The sequence below is a fragment of the Sinocyclocheilus grahami genome, unplaced genomic scaffold (assembly GCF_001515645.1).
Source record: "Sinocyclocheilus grahami isolate Dianchi unplaced genomic scaffold, SAMN03320097.WGS_v1.1 scaffold702.1, whole genome shotgun sequence".
Lineage (NCBI taxonomy): Eukaryota > Metazoa > Chordata > Actinopteri > Cypriniformes > Cyprinidae > Sinocyclocheilus > Sinocyclocheilus grahami.
The window spans coordinates 198,866-218,140 of record NW_015505881.1 but is presented as its reverse complement, the minus strand read 5'-3'; the positions used below and the strand labels follow the sequence as shown (position 1 = coordinate 218,140).

General features: G+C 35.2%; 1 protein-coding gene and 1 long non-coding RNA gene across 2 annotated transcripts in view; one reads left to right on the top strand and one right to left on the bottom strand.

The window, feature by feature from the left end:
* The first annotated feature begins 4,120 nt into the window (after positions 1-4,120).
* Positions 4,121-5,056, top strand: LOC107559835 (uncharacterized). The gene is made up of 3 exons (XR_001605663.1): positions 4,121-4,365; positions 4,588-4,756; positions 5,037-5,056. It is a non-coding gene; the product is annotated as an uncharacterized lncRNA (long non-coding RNA).
* Positions 5,057-7,274: 2,218 nt separating this feature from the next.
* camk2d1 (calcium/calmodulin-dependent protein kinase (CaM kinase) II delta 1) overlaps positions 7,275-19,275 on the bottom strand; it is a 100,097-nt gene continuing 88,096 nt past the window's right edge. The window contains 4 exon segments of the mRNA XM_071582314.1: positions 7,275-7,661; positions 8,247-8,341; positions 8,457-8,532; positions 18,586-18,634. Of these exon segments, the coding sequence (XP_071438415.1) occupies positions 7,429-7,661; positions 8,247-8,341; positions 8,457-8,532; positions 18,586-18,634 (453 nt within the window). The 3' untranslated portion in view covers positions 7,275-7,428.

Here is a 19,275-nt window from a genome sequence, read left to right as displayed (position 1 = left end):
CTCCTGATTTTTTTTTTTTTTTGTGACCAAAGATAGTGTTACCTGAATTGCTGAGTGATTTGTATGGAACATAGATGTTTTGTATGTGTGTGCGTGTCATTTTGGTTGCTGTGGTACTGTAGAAGCAGAACTAAACATAATAAAAAAAATGAATATGGCTCAGTTTGGATGCTGAGCTCATTGTCTGGCCACTAAAGGTGTGAAGACATTTGTAAATAATGGCCTTTGATTGAAAATGTTTAAAAACACTGTCATATACTCCTTTGTCTCCTGTAACTGCTGTACAACTGCATCAATGGACTGCTGTAATTAAAAACATGTCAGATTACTTGCTCAAAATCTCACAACAGAATATCATCAAAATATCTTTGGGGCATGTGAGTTTGTAACCACAGTTAATCAAGTGCAAGCAATCAGCTATCTGATATAACTGGCTATGTATTTATACTGGCTATGACTGAGATTTAAAAGCAACAAATAAATATCATGCAGTAGTCTTTCTTAATCCCAGAATGCTTCTGAATGGTTTTTACACAGATTACGTGAGAATTTATCAGTTTTAAGAGAACGAATGCTGTCATTATCTACACATCCAGTTATTTTGTGTCATTGACCTATTTGTTTTCACTATCTAACCTATGTGTGTGTTCTCAGATCTCCTCTGTGACAATGCAATTATGTTTGTTTATTGAAAACATTTCCTTTTTCTTTTTGAATGAGTTAATCCCATTTTCTGTTTTGTGCAGTCCCATTGTTTTTTGTTTTTTTTTGTTTTTAAGTATGACTGAATTCAATGATAATTTGAGTCCCCCTCCAAAACTGTGCTTGTGGGCTTGACTTGTATCTTCCCTATTTGTGATGCTCCTGTAGGCGCTTACAGTAGAACTCAGAACAGGGAGGGAAAGTGATTAAAATGTTGCCTGTTTTGTTTATTTTTTTTTCCTCTGCTGTTGCAATGATGTAAAATAATAACAATAATAATAATAAAAAAATGAAACAAATCTCACTGTTACCTTATCTTCTATTAGGAAAAATATGCTGAATTTAAGAAATTTAAGAAGTTTACGTGAATACAGACATTTCATAGGAGACAGGCAAATATTGCCTTAATTGAGCTTCGATTCAATTTCTTTTAACAATTTAACTTCCATTTTGTAATGTTTTGCGAACGTACACTACTATTTAAATGTTTGGTTATACTGTACTTTACTGAATTTATGTTTCTCATAAGTTTGAATCAAAGACATGCTAAAATGAATTAAAGCCTGCATTTTGTAGACAAATATAAATTATGGATATAATTGTCTTTACAGTCAAACATGAAAATAATGTGGTTTTGTATATATGAATTGGAGCGAATCCTAAAGGAAAAGCAGTCGTGTTCTCCTTAAATACTGTTGAAAAGCATCAACTTTGTTTAGATAATGTCATGACCAAGAATGTCCATATTCATAAGGTACGTACGATTAGTTTACTTTGTAATGAACAATAGCATTCACACTTTCAAGAGTTTAATTGAGGATTCAGAAATGGTTTGGATTATTTAATCCCATCCAGGCTACGGTTCTTCACTTTGTACTGCAAAGTGAGATTCAAGTAAAACAACAAAAAAAAGAAAAGAAAAGGAGATTTAGTTAAGCTTATTTTTCCATGACAATGACAGCTTATGCAGCGTGCATTAATGCATTAAAAAAATAGACATAAAAAAATATTCTGGGTTATACAATTTCAAGGGATAGTTCCCCCAAAAATAAAAATTTGATGTTTATCTGCTTACCCCCAGGACATCCAAGATGTAGGTGACTTTGTTTCTTCAGTAGAACACATATGATGATTTTTAACTCCAACCGTTGCAGTCTATCAGTCGTATAATGCATGGCAATAGTAAACAAAATCAATGAGCAAAAAAAACATGCACAGACAAATCCAAATTAAACCCTGCGGCTCGTGACGACACATTGATGTCCTAAAACACGAAACGATCGGTTTGTGCCAGAAACCAAACAGTGGTGTATTAGAGGTAAAAAATGATATAAATACTGTTTGGTTTGAAAATGTTCCCAAACAGTGGTGTATTAGAGGTAAAAAATGATATAAATTCTGTTTGGTTTGAAAATGTTCCCGAAGACGCTGAAAATGAATATGGCTCAGTTTGGATGCTGAGCTCATTGTCTGGCCACTAAAGGTGTGAAGACATTTGTAAATAATGGCCTTTGATTGAAAATGTTTAAAAACACTGTCATATACTCCTTTGTCTCCTGTAACTGCTGTACAACTGCATCAATGGACTGCTGTAATTAAAAACATGTCAGATTACTTGCTCAAAATCTCACAACAGAATATCATCAAAATATCTTTGGGGCATGTGAGTTTGTAACCACAGTTAATCAAGTGCAAGCAATCAGCTATCTGATATAACTGGCTATGTATTTATACTGGCTATGACTGAGATTTAAAAGCAACAAATAAATATCATGCAGTAGTCTTTCTTAATCCCAGAATGCTTCTGAATGGTTTTTTCACAGATTACGTGAGAATTTATCAGTTTTGAGAACGAATGCTGTCATTATCTACACATCCAGTTATTTTGTGTCATTGACCTATTTGTTTTCACTATCTAACCTATGTGTGTGTTCTCAGATCTCCTCTGTGACAATGCAATTATGTTTGTTTATTGAAAACATTTCCTTTTTCTTTTTGAATGAGTTAATCCCATTTTCTGTTTTGTGCAGTCCCATTGTTTTTTGTTTTTTTTTGTTTTTAAGTATGACTGAATTCAATGATAATTTGAGTCCCCCTCCAAAACTGTGCTTGTGGGCTTGACTTGTATCTTCCCTATTTGTGATGCTCCTGTAGGCGCTTACAGTAGAACTCAGAACAGGGAGGGAAAGTGATTAAAATGTTGCCTGTTTTGTTTATTTTTTTTTCCTCTGCTGTTGCAATGATGTAAAATAATAACAATAATAATAATAAAAAAATGAAACAAATCTCACTGTTACCTTATCTTCTATTAGGAAAAATATGCTGAATTTAAGAAATTTAAGAAGTTTACGTGAATACAGACATTTCATAGGAGACAGGCAAATATTGCCTTAATTGAGCTTCGATTCAATTTCTTTTAACAATTTAACTTCCATTTTGTAATGTTTTGCGAACGTACACTACTATTTAAATGTTTGGTTATACTGTACTTTACTGAATTTATGTTTCTCATAAGTTTGAATCAAAGACATGCTAAAATGAATTAAAGCCTGCATTTTGTAGACAAATATAAATTATGGATATAATTGTCTTTACAGTCAAATAATGTAATAATGTGGTTTTGTATATATGAATTGGAGCGAATCCTAAAGGAAAAGCAGTCGTGTTCTCCTTAAATAAAGCATCAACGCATCAACTTTGTTTAGATAATGTCATGACCAAGAATGTCCATATTCATAAGGTACGTACGATTAGTTTACTTTGTAATGAACAATAGCATTCACACTTTCAAGAGTTTAATTGAGGATTCAGAAATGGTTTGGATTATTTAATCCCATCCAGGCTACGGTTCTTCACTTTGTACTGCAAAGTGAGATTCAAGTAAAACAACAAAAAAAAGAAAAGAAAAGGAGATTTAGTTAAGCTTATTTTTCCATGACAATGACAGCTTATGCAGCGTGCATTAATGCATTAAAAAAATAGACATAAAAAAATATTCTGGGTTATACAATTTCAAGGGATAGTTCCCCCAAAAATAAAAATTTGATGTTTATCTGCTTACCCCCAGGACATCCAAGATGTAGGTGACTTTGTTTCTTCAGTAGAACACATATGATGATTTTTAACTCCAACCGTTGCAGTCTATCAGTCGTATAATGCATGGCAATAGTAAACAAAATCAATGAGCAAAAAAAACATGCACAGACAAATCCAAATTAAACCCTGCGGCTCGTGACGACACATTGATGTCCTAAAACACGAAACGATCGGTTTGTGCCAGAAACCAAACAGTGGTGTATTAGAGGTAAAAAATGATATAAATACTGTTTGGTTTGAAAATGTTCCCGAAGACGCTGGGTTTCACTCCACTTGCTACAGGTGTTTCATTGACAAAAAGCACTTGGATGCGGCTGAGAAACGTGTCACACAGCGTCCTGAAGTTCAAGATGCTCACAAAGACCAGTCCGTGTCATCGAGTAGTAGTACCTCAATAACTGAATGTCCGACAAAAAAAACTTAGGTCCAGGACGGGCCTGCCAGTAGCTTGTGCAGGTCCTGTGCTTCCTGCCTTGTGCATCATTTGTAAGAAAACGGACAAGTACATTACTGTGGCAGGCAAACGCCAGAAGGACCATCTTTCACAGGTAGAAACATTGTCAGCAGGTGGGTAAACAAACACACGTTTGAACTTTGAAGTTTTATGCCATATGCTGGACACCATGGCTGAATTTAAATTACAATTACGTAATTTATTTAATGTTTACAGATTTGCATTTTGCATACAGCTACAGCCAGAACACTCAATATTGCTTAACTGTTAACAGTTTTTACATAATGGTTTTTATTTACAAATTTGTTTCATTATATTTATATATTTATTTACAGGCCAGTTGCTGAAAGCTGCTGAGATGAAAGAAGACACTAGCATTCTTGTGCATATTCAAGACAAAGACTGTGTGTCTCTGGAGGTGCGATACCACAAGTCCTGTTACAGACAGTACACCAGGTTCTTGACAAAGTCTACTGCAACAGTTACTGGGACCTCAGAAGAACAGTGAGTTATTATATTGCATTATCAAATGATAATTAAAAATTGTGGTACATTTAAAAAGTAAAGCATTGACCATCTGCATAGTCTGTATATTTGTCTGTAAACAGAGTTTTGACTGCACAACTCTTGGCACAGCAATTCAATATGATCAAATGTGTAGAACAAACTAGTAATGTTTTATTACCAATTATTATATGTTATGTTTAAAATAAAAGCCATTGTGAAATAGTTATGGCACATAAAGTAATATATCTTTTCTGTTTTTTTTCTGTTTTCTTTTCAGAAATGAGCCAACCTTCGATGCCGACAGGGTTAGTTCACGTAAAAATTCTAATGAACTCGTCATTTACTCACCCTGTTTTTTTTTTGTTTTTTTTTAAAGGGGTCATGCAAAATCAAAATTGCCTTTTGACATATAAGAGGTCATTGTACTATAAAAACATCCTTTAAGATTCAGAACTCATTAGTCTAAAAATAGCTTATATTTGACACCAAATACGACCAGTTGTGGAATGTGGCAGTTTATGATGGAATAGTGTGGCTAAACACCACCTCCGCAGAAGATCAACGTCTGCTTCTACATCACTGCCAGTTTAGCCCCGCCCACCGATTCATTCATGTAGTATAAATAATGAGAGGCAAATGCAGGTCTATGCAGAAATCAAACAATAAAGATGACTCTGAAGACAACAAGACTCTGTGCAGTGCTAAGTTGTGGGGAAAAAACTGTCTTTGCAACGCCTTCCTTCTGATCCCAACATGAACTCTGATCCGAATGAACTTTATTTTTAATTAAGTTTCAGACCGTGTCAGTAAGAACTTGGTCCTTTGTTCACTTCACTTGACTGCAGATTCGTTTACAAACAAGGCACAATTCAACACAGGATTTTCAGAAAGATTGAAACTAAAAATGCTGTGGTGACTATATTGGATCCGACAGAAATGTTGCAACACACAAGTGTGAGTAACTGTTTTTATTACATGGTCACCATTGCTTTGTCTGTTATTACAGATCGTTTAATATATTTACTGAGTATTTATGCTTTTTTAACCTAAATCTCTGCAGTGTCTATCTATGAAGGATGTAGGCTGTCAAACATGCACAAGCACAACTGTTAACCAATCATACCAGTGGCCGTTTACTTTTTTTTTCTCAGGCCCCATACAATACAATAGGGTTTGGTGAAAAACAAACCTTACATTTTGTGTGTAAAGTTTTGAAAAAAAGAGGCAAAGTTTTGAAAATGTAAGCAGTTGAAAAAAAAAATCTGTAATTTACTTTATTTAACGAAAATTTACTCACTCAGAAAAGCACATTAAAGGGGTCATATGATATAATTTAAATTTTTCCTTTCTCGTTGGAGTCTTACAAGCTCTTGGTGCATAAAGAAGATCTGTAAAGTTGCAAAGACTAAAGTCTCAAATCCAACTGTTCTGACTCAAAGACTGTAAGTACATTTTTTATATTTAAAGAGTTTTTATATTTTTTATATTTAAAGCAAGTTTTTTGGGCAGTGTAGAGTAGGGCTTGTTGTTTGTCATTTCTCCGATCACAAATGCAGACATGGTTTTATGTTTACTCAGTATAAGACAGTACAAGTCATTATACTCCATAATTATGTCCCCACTGGATGTCCCCACTGGATGCAACAAATGCCTTGTTTATAATGGGTTTTCATGTTTTTGAATCATCGCTCCGGCCTGACAGGGCATCATCACAATATGGTAAGGGGCGTAACATTTCCGTCACACGCTTGAGGTATTCGGCCAATCACAACGCACTGTATAGCTGGCCAATCACAGCACACCTCGCTTTTTTAGAACGATGAGCTTTGTAAAAATCGACACGTTTCAGAAAGGCGGGGCATAGAGGAGAAACAATAATGTACAGTATATGGAAAATAATGTGTTTTTTGAACCTTAAACCCCATAAACACATTTCATTACACCAAATACACAAAATAATGTTCTTTTTAGCAGCATCATATGACCCCTTTAAGAAAAGTTGTGAGAAAATAAAGATTTATATAAATGTGACAACATATAATCCATGTACTTTCTTCTCCGAGGTGATATTAACACAAGTGTTTGCCGAAAGTTTGCAAGTCAACTGTCAACGGTCATTCTGACCTATCTGACAACCGGAGTTCCAGTCCAGAGATATTCAACTCAGTAGAGACAACACAGCAAATAATACTTTTTGTTTGTTTTTATTCGTCTTGATGTACAGTCAAGTACAGAAGACTGATACTTGTGATACTTTTGAGACATTTTTATAAAACTTGATGCTGGTCACTATCCACTGCCTTTATATGGACGAGCACGAGCAGATTCTCCTTTTGTGGTCCGAAAAACAAAGAAGGGCACTAGAACAACACCAAGTTGAGTAAATAATGACAGCATTTTCATTTTTGGATGAACAATCCCTTTAAAATCTTCTTCACACTAAGAAAAAAAACAAAACAAAAAACAGAGAACTATTGCAAGATGGTTTGCAATAGCATCACTGTGAAATCCTCCTTTTGGAATCATTATTTTTACAGTGTAGCACCCTTCTGCTGTAACACAGAAGCTAGTCCAGAACCAGACCAACATTCATCAGCATTAACTAGCCTGGACAAACAGGTCTCTCTAACAGAGGTGTTTGGGACCATGCACGCACACAAACACAGACCTCACTTGGTGGGCACAGTTGGTGAGCCAGACCGGTGGAAGTGGATGTTCTGCCATTTGCCATCACGACGGTGCCAGACACGCGTTTCTTCAGACTGCATGGTGCGAGGCATATTGCTGACATCCATGTATTGGGTGAGCCTTATATAAGCGATGCATGCAGCATCCTCACCGATCAGGTGTACATGAGGGTTCAGCAAGATGGTGTGGATGGGTTTGTGGCCTTTGGAGAGAGCTAGAGCAGAGGACAATAATACTTATGCTTGTGTCATTCAAGGCACTTTCACCCGCTATTCACTGTTAACCTTCTCCAGTGTAACTCTCACATCAAACTTGTCATATGAAGATACAATGTCTGACAAGGTCTGACATCAATAAAATCAACACTGTTTGTTCTCACATGTTTTGGCTGATGCACAATCTGAACATTGCATTTTCACTCAAAAATAAATAAATAAATAAAATAATAAATTATGAAGTTGTAAATCAAACAGATATTATTACAGTATGTTTTACAAAAAGTCTTTCTATTTCAAAATTTCACATTTACTATAATTCAAACACTACAATACTGTGATTACTGTAATTCACTTTATTTTTATTTGTGAAATGTACTAGCAAAAATAGTTTCAAAGTAAATCCTACAACAATATTTTTCACTGTTCTTGTGAACTTCAATTTGCACTAATCCTAGCATTAAGCTATAGCATGGCTTCAGAATATATGCTTTTTTTCATTGTTGGAGCTCAACAGCTCACTCACTTTCTTAGAATGAAACATCAATTATTCCTTTAACATGTAACATCATGTCATGTCTTACAGTTTTCAAAGTAGAACCTGTGGAAATCTGTCCCCTCCACTAGGTTTCCCAACGCTTCAGGTTCAAAAGATGTCAGTCCAGGGTCACAAATCTTCCTGTGGAATACAACATAATATAAAAACTAAAAGACATAATAAGGCATTCTTTAACAGAGTGAAGGCAAAATAATAATAAAAAGATACTGCATGAAATAATGAAATAAACACTCACGTGTATGCTTCAAAATCTCCATTATTAATGGCTTCGATCAGCAGCTCTGTGACTTTAATTATCTCCTGTTTCCGTGCTGAACCACATAAAGAAAAGAAAAAAACAGTGAAGAACTGCGCAAAAGACTGTAATCATTATCCTTTAGCTGATGAACAGACCAGAATGGAATACATTCATTTTAAACCATAAAAGAGATTGATGTTTGATTCTCCAGTGATTGGCTCTTATGAGTCTGTTCTTTAAAATGAATCAAACAGATTCACAAATATGTCTGAAAGGGACTGGCCAGCTACCAATGTATATCAAATGTTCAATGTATGTTCAACTGTATCAATGTAAGAGAACTGTACTCTTTTATGTATACCTTTAGAAAGCAGTTTATTGATTCAACCTTTTTCCAAGCCAAGGATATCTTGATGAACAGAAAAATGGACCCCAGGGACCTCATATTGTATACAACTGGGTGTAGCATTTTTAGCTTAGCCAGTAAGAATGTGTATAATACCATGTTAATTTATTAGCTTTTTATTGATTCTTGTATTGTAAAGTCGATAAAATAATCATTGTTAATAATTACAATTTACACACAACACATCTGCTTGTTTAAGTCAAGTCACCATTATTTATAAAACACTTTTTACAATGCAGATTGTGTCAAAGCAGCTTTACAGTATTAAACAAGGAAATAGTGTGTCAAAACAGTGTCTCCTCTGGCCAGACAAAACCAGCAGTTTAATTCTAGGCTGCAACTACAGCCTAACTAACATAGAATACGAACTAGCAATGCCTGAATTTACTAGCAATGCCTTCATTCTTTTGAGCCAGTTCTTCTCAATAAATGCATCATACAGTAAGCAAAAATATCCAAATTGGTCTGAATCACTCAGTAATAAATAATTTGCGGTAAAATAATACCACAATATATTATAAGGGAGAGAATATAAAGCACACATGGATAAAGTGGAGTATTTACTTAAAATCCACTGATAACAACATGCTGAATTTGTGCTATAATTTACAGTTACACAAAAGCACTTACCATTAAAATCATTGGGCATTACCAAGTTTTTGGACATGTACCTATGGCAGCATGTTTTGTTCATGTACCATATAGTATTTAAGCACCTTATATAATATGAGCACAAAATATTATATAAGATGACAAATATGATAGTATACGACAAATATTTATCACATGAACATGGTTATCAAAGTTAATGGTGCAATATGTTTTTGAAAATAAAATATTTGGTATGCTTTTTTGAAAGACACAAGGTTTTCTAGAAAAATCCCCCACCACCTGTCAGACCAGAGTTTAATATATCACTAGATACATCACTGTCACCCATTTTTCTTATTACAAAAAAAGGGGGGTGTGAATGCAGAGACTTTTGTTATTTTTTGTTGGCAAAAACAAAACAGCATATTTGAATGTAGTTTAAATGTATTTAATACAATTAAAGAAGTGTATTAGTGCCTATGGAGGGATCTGAAAGAAATATCGGTAACGCTTTACAATAAGGTTCATTAGTTAAACATTAATGTATAAACTAACATGAACTAACCATCAGCAATACATTTGTTACTGTATTTACTAATCTACGCTCACGTTAGTTAATAAAAATACAGATGTTCATTGTTAGTTCATGTTAGTTCACAGTGCATTAACTAATGTTAACAAGATTTTAATAATGTATTAGTAAATGTTGAAATTAACATTAACAAAGATTAATAAACGCTGTATAAGTGCAGTTCATTATTAGTTCATGTTAACTAATGTAGTTAACTAATGAACCTTATTGTAAAGTGTTACCGAAATATCCTGGACAGTGCACAATAATTTGTTAAAAAATTCACTAGTAATGTGTTTTTTTTTCTTTTCTTTTTTTTTCTGGCTAATTTCTTAAATTAAAATAGTTATTTATAATCTGAAAGTCTCATAGTATAAATATAGCCCCTTAAAGTAGCTTAAAGGTAGTACTGCTTTAACTTTTAATGTAGGCAAATAAAAAGTATGTCCTGGTGGTAGTGCATATATTGCTTCTTGAAACAATTTACATAGTGTCAGAAGTGGTTAAATAAGGCAAAAGATCTCCGCCACATTAATCCTCTAATTTCTGATTAAATATCTTACAACTGGAGAAAATTTGAAAAAGAATGGCACATATATTGCAATTACAGTCTATCAGACAAATGGAAAATGGTGCTCCATCCCACAAACCAGCAACTTAAGCTCAAAGTTATGATTACCCACACAAGTGAGCTGCAGAAGTGCAGTGCAATTCAAAAACTCCAGATTCAACTGGGTGAATGAACTGGACACATCTCTATTTGCACCTGATGAAAATCAAGCGTAGCATTAGTTCTGGCAGGTCACGTTAGTCAAGCTCGCATCAGCTGACTCTCAGCTGATCCCCATCTACCTATGGGAATACGACACCTATCCAAGCATTCATATATAAGGTCCCTCAGTATTATCAGCAGTTTTCACATTGCTCAATAGCTAATTACCCCCCTCCATCCCCAACTCCTCCTCTGTCAGTCGGGATTCAGCCTTCTGATTCTCCTTTGAATCAGACTAATTCTAAAATGTGTACATAAAATTATTGAACTTTAACAATATCTGCAATACATTTATGTTGGTTCTATTCTGTTTACCCTGGGGGGGTATTGCTGCTTTCCCTGCTCTCTTCCATGCTAGGCTGCATGGATGCGCAGGGAGTTCTTGCCCAAAACAGAACCATACTGCCAATCCAAACTGTATGCTAATTGTCAATCATATTTGACGATAGTGGTCCTGACAGAACCTACTATTGTGAAAGTGGATGATGTCACTCAGAAAAGTTAAATATTAACAGCACTGCGACTAAAACATGGGTCTGGCAACTTAAAAAAAAAAAGAGAAGGTTGACACAGGAGCTAAATGCAACATTACTGTATACCTGATCAACAAGTAAACCTCATTCTGTGATGAAAAAGTAAACTGGGGTACAGGAATTCAGTGACCTGTGTGACCACAATGCTTGGCAAACAGCCTGTTGTCTATCACGAGATCAGTGGCGCCCCCTGAATGTGTGCCCTAGAAGTTACTCATTGCAATGAGAGAATAAATTATAGCTGAGCTTGAGAGAATGACTGTGGCTCTGTAAGGATATGTATAGACTCAAAAAGAAAGTTCTCGGGTAACATCATCCCCTGAAAACTGGTCAAAGTTGACATGCAGGGTGCCAAGGTCTTCAGTATCCTTGACACAAAATGCTGATTTTGGCAAATCCCTTTAGATGATGCATTATTTAAAGGTGCACTAAGCAATATTTGAAAACACTTTTGACGACAGTGTCGGACCGAGTCCCAAAACACACTTGCAGCCAATCAGCAGTAAGTGGCGTGTCTAGTAATGATAGAGAGAAGCGAGAGCTCAGTGAGTGCACTGAATGGATGTTAGCAGATCTCCTATAGATAGAGAGAGCTGTGTTGCTTTTTATTCTACAAGGCCGTTTCCTGAAAAAAATAAAATAAAAATCTGATCTATGATGTTATGAATAAAACCACTTTTTGATTACCCGGAATTTATTGGTGTTGTTCTCTTATTCGAATTATAAGTGATATAACTTATATATACCAAACGATATATCGCGTTTGGTCTCGTTCTGCATCGCGTATCTTGTCAGTGTCTGCGCTTGCTTGGCCAATTGTTGTAGAAAAAATAAGGAAAGTGTGTTCAAGCACCAGCAGAAAACAGTGTAAAGAAATACTCTTTGAGAGAAGCAGTCTTTATCAGCGGAAGTTAAAAGCAGCTCGTAAGTGTATTTACTTGTCTCATTAGTGTTTAGTGCAGTTGTCGTGGCTAGGAAACGCATGTTTTGTTTACTGTGTGGAGACATGCTGATATAGTGTTTGGTCTTGTTCTGTATTGCGTATCTTGTCAGTGCCTGCCTAACTCCTCCTCTCTAGGTGCACGAGCTGAGCTGAGCTCAAGGCAGGCTGACACTTTTTATATGCCTCAACATCAAGGCAGTACTGGCCAGGAAGAGAAAGAAAAGCAAATAATATTATGACTGTAATTCCCACAGTCTTCTGCCTTTACAACTGGGTCAGACTATGAGGATGCAGACAGGTGGTTGCACAGGGCACCTCTCCTCAACTCAACATCTAAGTGGTGTAACCTCTCAAGGCACACAGTACATATACAAAATTGACGTCTCATTCTCCATGTTCAAGTATTGCTCTTCATTTACAGTATTATCATCCCAAATCCAAGTAGCTGCCACTGATGCTGCAACTGCTCAGCCTAATGTCAGAGAGTGTAACACAGCCAGTATAACACAAAGTTTTTTTCTTATTTTTTTCCTAGCAGACTCCCACCAGACTTTGGGCTGGTTTGTTGTTGTCTAACTCTTTGCATCTAAGGTTAAAATAAGCCTTCATAAACCAAACCAGGGGCTCAGTGTGTACATTAAGGATTGCAACTCAACGTTCTTAACTACGATTTTTAGAAAACAAGACAAATTAATACAAACTTCAGAAGTACAAGGAAACACAGATGCAACATTTAAGGACCAAATCAAAAATGCTCTTCATATTTATCAGAAAAATAAAAAATCCAGTTAGGCCATGCTGTCTTTCCAGGAGCACAAACAAAATCTTTCTCCAGAACCAGGAAAACTGTCAACAAAATCATCTTTTTCTGTCTAAAAACAGTTTGTTTAATATTCAAATAATAGATATCAAGCAGCTATGAAAATGTCTTTGCATTCAACAACAAAGTGCAAAAAAAAAAAAATCACAAATAAGACTGCCCTCAATATTTTTATCAGCATATGTTAGCCATTGGCATACTTGCCATTTTGTTTTTATTAAAGTACTTGTCACAATTCATGAACAATATGTGAACATGTGCACATGCATGAATGAACCCACACACAAGCAAACTCATTCACACACACCCCCACATCTCAAGATGTCCTAATCAGACACTGTGTTTTCAGCGACATTGTTCCTTCCTCACTAAAAGAAAAAATGTTGAGTGAAGTGACAAAATCACAGCCATAACAGAACATATGTAGTGTTTATTACTGCCATGCGGAGTGCGATTTTGAACCAACGTGATTATATCGTAGACGGGAGTAGTTAGGGGGTGCATTGTGCTGCATTGTTTGGCTGCAAAACATTGTTTCTCCACTGACGATCTTTCAAAATAATCACAATTTCATTATATTATAGTATTTTTATAGGACTCTTAAAAGCAAAAAGAATTACTATTTTGCTCTGTCTGTTTCAGTTCTTAGCTCAAGACAGGCACTAGTGAATGGTTTGGGATTATGTGTTCTTGTGGAGTCATCAGCATTGACGTCATTTTCATGAAGCTCTAGAGTGATTAGTCAGAATTATTGGCTTAAATTTAGCAGCACAAAGAAGCACCCATGAGCAAAGATAGCAGTTTTCTGTGAGATCTTGTGCCAGCCTAACAACTGTCATTGAATGGAAATGCTCAAGGATAGCTCCTCCAGTTATTATAGATCTTCTAAGGTGAACAGAACAAGCCTGTAAAATTCCAGTCAGACAGTGGAATTGTGCTTTCTGACATGAAGCATCTTTGAGATTACTTTTTTTTTTTTGCCTGTGCATTTATTTTGATTGCCACTGGAGGGCACTAATGCATCACAATAGCCTTAAACGTCTTATTACACCATCACCTCAAGGGACACTTTACAATCAAAATGAGGAACAACCCCAGATGTTTGCAGTGATGCTTCGGTGCTTCAGTGACAGTGACAAAATAACAGCACAAAATTCACACTCACTGTGTCATCTTTTCAAATTCTAAATATGACAAGAAAGAAAATTAAATGTTATTAAGAGTGTGAAAAGCTTGTTTAAATACGTATGAACTCACTGTGTCCAACCAGGTTAACAAATCATACAAATTTCTATCTTTCTCATGGTAAGGTTTGCTCAATGGTTTTCAGAGCCACTGAAAGTCATTTGATTTCAATGAGAGGTGGTGATTTGACTAATGCAAATGAGAAGAAAGAGCAACACAATGCTCAGAAAACCAATGACAGATGATGTAATTGATTGTAAGCAAGATAGATAAGGTTATTGTAACTAATTGATTTTTGCTTAGTCACAATATGTTACATTATGTATTACTTTTTTTTTCTTTGAAAAACCTGATACATTGTCAAAATGAAACGCTGTCTTGTTTAGTGGTAATGCCTTTGTGGTCAGTGGTTATGGTAGTTATGGTTTCTGCAGCCCACCAATAAAGAAATAAACAAAAGAGCAGAATGCTTATTACTGACCAACAATACAGAATCTTGGTCAGCTGTGTAGATCACTGTCAATGGCAGTTTGTAATCTGTAATCTTTAATGTTAAAATTATAGTCTATTAAAAAATTAAAATACTGGCATAATTTACTCAACCTCATGTCATTCTAAACATATGCATTTCTTTATTATGTGGAATGTTAATAAAAGATGTATTCAACAAAATAGCATTTATAATTTTTTGGAACAACTTTAGTTGAGTAAATGATACAATACAAATTTTTGGGTGGACTACCCCTTTAAGTTTTTGTCCTAACCAGAAACCACCACAACAGGTGATGGCGAGTAATTTTATTGTTTGCTTGGTTTTCCCCCGAACATTCAATGACGTCACTAAACGGTAATACCACAACTATAAGAGCATCGATCACACGTTTCTGCATGGACCTAACTAGCCTAGGGCACAGGTTTTCAAACCCTGGGTCAAAAATGTGTCACAGGATGATTTAAAGAAAATGTATATATGTAAGTTACATAAAAAAATTAAATAAAAATAACAAAATTTGTTTTCATAAAAATAAAATCATAGTCTATGTATAAAAGGTATAAATATGATAAAAAAAATATCTGACTTAAATAACTAACAGATTTAAAACAGATGTGAGGCGCAGCGCTCCACAAACAAGTTCACGGAAAGGAAACCAAGAACTGAGATGACACAACGCGCATCCTGTTTGTTTGCTTTATTTTACAAAAGCACAAATGTTCTGTTTTTATTGTGAGTGTGCAAAAATAAAAGTATGCACATTTAACATTTTCGAATTATGTCTTACTCTTATCTGTATGACCAAAAATGTTTTATGTTTCAGCTGTTCGATTGCGCCGATGCCTCGCGCACACACACCACATATTTTAGCAATTCAAATTTTACAACGCAGTCGGTTCATTATCAAAATAAAAGTCAACCAAATAAATAAAAGGTTACACTGGTCAATTTAAGTAGTCCGTATATTATAATCCATGCCATTCAGCGTGAACACCGGTCCACTCTGCTGTTATGTATATTATCATGTACATACATACACTCTCTCCAAACGTTCCGCTGCTCACAAAATAAGCAGTAAGCATCAATCAATGAGAGCGATTTTTAACTTAAGAAATCTGATTGGTCAAAAATATGTTGAGGACCAATACATAACCTCCAAATACATCTACATAAACCCACGCTCGCTCTGTCTCGTATGCACGCACTGTCACGATCTAATGCACTTGCTAATGCCGGATCTTTAAAAACAAATACAGAACACAAAAATCCAAAATCGGACATTTTCCGGAACAGGATCTGGTAGGATCCGGCTCAAATTAAGCACTGGGCAGGTTCACTCACAAAGAAATCTAATTTCATAAACGTAGAGTGCCGTGATCACCCATGTTTTCAGCAGACTTGTTTCCGGAAGTCATTTTTTCATTCATTTTCTCATTCATTTAAAAAAAATAAAAAAATTAAATTGATGAAGACAAAACAATATCTCTATAGACACAATGAATGTATGAAAATGAACTCCCTTATGGAAACTTGTGTTGCACCATTTTTGGAGCTGCATGTTTAGCTAATCCTTGATCTCTGAATTACTTGTACTGTATATATTCTCCTGGATATATATGACCTGGCAAAAAATTTAATTAATTCCAGACTTTAGAAATAGTTTAGATCATTTAGAAAGCCAGATCCAGCATCTAAAAATAAGATATCGCTTGGCTTAACTAACAACAGCTGAGGTCTTGTGTGTGCAAATCCCAGGGAAAAAAAAAAAGAATATACATCAAGTAATTTTTACTCATTTGCAATCATGTCTAATGGTTCAGCTATCAGTGTACACCATTTTAAAACTGTGCATTGACATCCTGTCTCCCTCCCCTGTCACTTACACTGAATGGTGATGTGGCTCTGGATTAGCTGAGACCGTTTGGGAGCAGCCTTGGGATTAATGCACTGGCCACAATTGGCTGTTGAGTTGACGTAGAGGAAGGCCAAAAAGGCAAATAGAAAAACAAGCAGGTAGAGTGCCAGGAGGGCTTTGAGAATGCGGTTACAGCAGACTTCTTCAGGCCACATGTTTGGGAGGTACCAGCAGGATGAGACAGAGGAGGAAGTGGAAGAACAAGACTGCTGGGAATGAGATTGTTCAAGCTTGTACATTCTAGGAGAAGCAGTAGGCAGGCGATATACTGGTCCTAGTAAATGTGCCATTTGGAGGGTATATTAATATGGGAAGAACATCAAGGACAGGATGGGTGGATGGATAGAAAGACAGATGAATGATTGGGTGGACAGATTAGTGGACAGGAAAGCAAATAAATTAAGACACGGGTTGATAGTGGGAGGGTAAAAAGCAAGGGTAAGATTGTTAAAAAAAGGAGAAAAAGGATAAAATGAGTAGAAATTACATAAGGTGAATAACATTGACATTGTTTGCAGGGCATTCCCTGAAAACAAAGACATTAATGAAACAGCAAAGGAAAGACAGATGGTACAGCAATTTCTCCATTTTAAACGCATTCATCTTTCACACTGCGGACTTACAGTGGGGCAAATAAGTATTTGATACACTGCCGATTTTTCAAGTTTTCCCACTTACAAAGAATGGAGAGATCTGTAATTTTCATCGTAGGTACACCTCAACTGTGAGAGACCGAATCAAAAAAAAAAATCCAGAAAATAATTTTTTTTTGATTCTGTCTCTCACAGTTGAGGTGTACCTACGATGAAAATTACAGATCTCTCCATTCTTTGTAAGTGGGAAAACTTGAAAAATCAGCAGTGTATCAAATACTTCTTTGCCCCACTGTATGTGAGTTCTATGGTAGAGATTGGTTGAAGTGTCAAAAAAATTTAAAATAATTCAACACATTATGGTGTTCGGTTTGCAAGATACACAAGAACCAATTCCATAATTTTTGTAGTTCATATAAGCAGTAAGGGAGATGTGTATGTACAAAAATCTTAAAGATCCTTCCGTACAAATAGGTTTCTTTAAGCAAAGAAAAATATTGGGTATTAACAATACATAAAAAAAAAGTTATTAACAGGTGAAATGAGATTCATCCTTATACAACTAGGATCAAAATAAATAACAAATTAAAATACCATTAAATGTCATTAAAAATCATGGCACAAATGCACACACACAAACTGTCACTGGACCACCCACATTTACATCACACAACCTAATCTACACATAATTACACAAGATCACACAGTTGCATTAAAGAGACAGAATCATTGTTCTACCTTCAACGCTCATAACAGCAAAAAAGAGGAACAGAAAGTTAGCAGGCATGTGAAAAGAAAGCTTAAAATAAAAACAGATATTCACCAACCGTGACCACCAAGTTGGGTACAGCGGGCCAAACTAATAATAAAGTGCACATGCAGGTGATCAGCAATGTTCATTCTGCATGTCTCCACTTTAATAGCATGATAAAGTTCATAAGTACAGTGAAAGACTGCATTCAACCTGTATTTATTGTGTGTGAGAGTAATAGTTAAAAGAATTGGCTACTGAAAACCCATAATTATTGACCACTTATCTAAAAACTGGTGGGGAGTTGGCATCCCCCTATTGGTACTTTAGGCCTGAAGAAGGACAGTTCAACAGTAGTGTTTTCAACTAAAATATTTAAGAATCCTGGAAATCTGAAGCACAAATGTTTCCTGTCTGAGAACAACCCTTTTTTTGTTTACTAAACTGGTGAATATGAATATAAATGTATAGGTAGAGCAAAAACGTACTAGATCACAGGGTACCAACTTATTGTACAATGTACAATTTAAGTTTGGTTTAGGTTCAACTGTACCTTTAATGTCTTCATCTTCAATAGTGGTGTTGGCACTCTCTGATGATTCCTGTAAGCGAACAAAAATACACACATAAACAAACAAGCAAACAAATAATTTAAGAATTTAAATAGCAATTTCTTTAAAATAGTAATTGACTAATAATTTGAATTTTAAATAGGCTCAAGTTAAATGATGATTAAAACGGTCAGAAATAGTAACCCCCTGTTGTAAAAAGAAGCTGAAACCGGCCTTAATTGACCTCCCTGTATTGATAGAGGTTAGTTAGATAAACACTGGTTTGGCCAGCAAACCGCCTTTTCCAGAAGTTTCAAACCTTATTTCAATATATATATATATATATATATATATATATATATATATTTGATGAACCTCGCGAATCATGTTAAGAAAAGAACAGTGAGCAGAACTAGAATCTTAACAAATGATGGCTACTATGAATAAGTTGGTCTTGATTTATTCAACATTTTTGCTCACTACAAACTTCACAAACTTTCATTTGTGTTATTTCAGAGTTTTGATGACTTTTATTCTAAAATATGGTACTATTCTAATAATAATAATAATAATAATAATGTGTGCAGGAAATGTCTAGAATAAATAAAACTCATCCATGAGTCCAGCATTTATGGCTCTTCCAAGTGTTAGAATGGGGGTAGGCGGGGGGTTTTTTTTAAAAAGTCCAAAAA